Raw genomic sequence first — 1,585 nt, forward strand, 5'->3', positions numbered from 1 at the left:
AAGTGCTAATATGCCTCATGTCTCCCCCAGGACTGCTGACCCTAGGGATTGCCTCAATGCAGCATCCTCGTGGGAGCTACCTCTTGAACACCCTGCAGTCCGTGTTCCAAGCTTCCTCAGAAAGTGAGCTGGAGTATATCGTGGTGCTGGTCCACCTGTCAGGTCCTGACCCTGAGTGGCTCAGCAAAACAGCTGCCAATATTTCAGGTCTCTTCGCATCACAGATTGGGGCAGGGAAGCTGCTGGTGATCCACGGTGGCTCTCCTCTCCCAGGAGATCTGAGTGACGTTAATCACTCATCACCCTGTGAAGCCCTCTATTCCAGGCAGAAAGTAGATCATGCCCTCCTCATGAACTTTGCCAGCAACCTCTCTGATTACTTTCTACTGTTGGAAGATCATATTCATTGCACCCCTAAATTTGTTGCTGCCATCTCTTTGGCATTATCAGCCTGGAAAGAACTACCTTGGGTGATCCTGGAGTTCGCCCACCTGAGCATCTCTGGGAGAGTTTTCCACACCAGTGACCTCTCCCGCCTGACAGCTTTCTTCCTCCTCTTCCAGAAGGACACTCCTATTCACTTGCTTCTGTCTGAATTTCGTCTTCTCTTGGCCCAGACTGTTCCTATTCATTTCAGTCCCTCTGTCTTCCACCACACAGCTGATTATTCTGTGTTTGGCGACATATGCTTTCCCGTGGAGAAGGATAAGGTCTTTGGTGAACCAGACAACCCTGCTGCTACTGTCCTCACTGACATGGTATCAATATTGTCTGTGATTCCACAATACGCTTATATACTGAACGAGGAGGGCTACTCTACCTTAGATCCTTTAAAAGGAAACTACTTGACAGTGATTCTGGACAGGCCACAAAGAGTCACCCGGATAGCGGTGCTAACAGGCTCTGACAAAGAAGGGAGGTACCAACTGCAGCAGGGGCAAGTGGAACTGGGCTATGATCCCCAGGAGGAGCCCAAAGGCTGCACTCGCTATGCCCTGCTAGGGCCACTGGTGGGAGGGAATTTGGACCAGATAGTATTTTCTGAAAAAGAGTCTGTGGAAGAATTGAGTTGTATCCGACTGCTGGTGTTGGCATCTCAAGAGTCTTGGCTCCTGATCAGGCAGATCAAAGTCTGGACTGAGACTGAGGAAGAAGAGAAATAGAGGGCACAGTGGGGATTCTGAAAGAACTGCCTTTGAGAATGGAATCTATGTGGTTGGGAAGAAATAAATTTACACACCAATCAAGGGCTGCTCATTCTTAATAGGGTGGTGCATACAATTTATTGTTCAAATTAGGACACTTTTGAAAGTGAAAGGAAGCACTCTTTAAAAACCACACTAGAACGATAGGTACAAACCAGGACTGTCCTGGGCAAGAAGAGATGCAGTGTCCCCCTAATGATGAGTTTTAAGGTAGATGACACAGTCTGATGAAGGGTGAAGACAAGACAACATCCTTCTGGCTTCCAAGGGCCAGAGAGAGGGAAGGTGTCACCATGACCTGGCTTGTTCTTGTCTATATACAGGTATAACATCCTCAGATCTCTCTTTAAGGGAATTATTGATCTATCTAGAGTTGGTAA

General features: G+C 47.8%; 1 protein-coding gene across 1 annotated transcript; it reads left to right on the plus strand.

The window, feature by feature from the left end:
- Positions 1-350: 350 nt before the first annotated feature.
- On the plus strand, positions 351-1,163 carry LOC101028657 (alpha-1,3-mannosyl-glycoprotein 4-beta-N-acetylglucosaminyltransferase-like protein MGAT4E). Its single transcript, XM_010349000.3, has one exon. It carries the CDS (start codon positions 351-353, stop codon positions 1,161-1,163), a length of 813 nt encoding a protein of 270 aa, XP_010347302.3.
- The last annotated feature ends 422 nt before the right edge of the window (positions 1,164-1,585 follow it).

The sequence above is a fragment of the Saimiri boliviensis genome, chromosome 14 (genome assembly GCF_048565385.1).
Source record: "Saimiri boliviensis isolate mSaiBol1 chromosome 14, mSaiBol1.pri, whole genome shotgun sequence".
In the NCBI taxonomy this organism is placed as follows: Eukaryota; Metazoa; Chordata; class Mammalia; order Primates; family Cebidae; genus Saimiri; species Saimiri boliviensis.

Coding starts and splice junctions, on each gene's coding strand:
- LOC101028657 (XM_010349000.3), top strand. CDS start 351: ATGAACTTTGCCAGCAACCTCTCTGATTACTTTCTACTGTTGGAAGAT.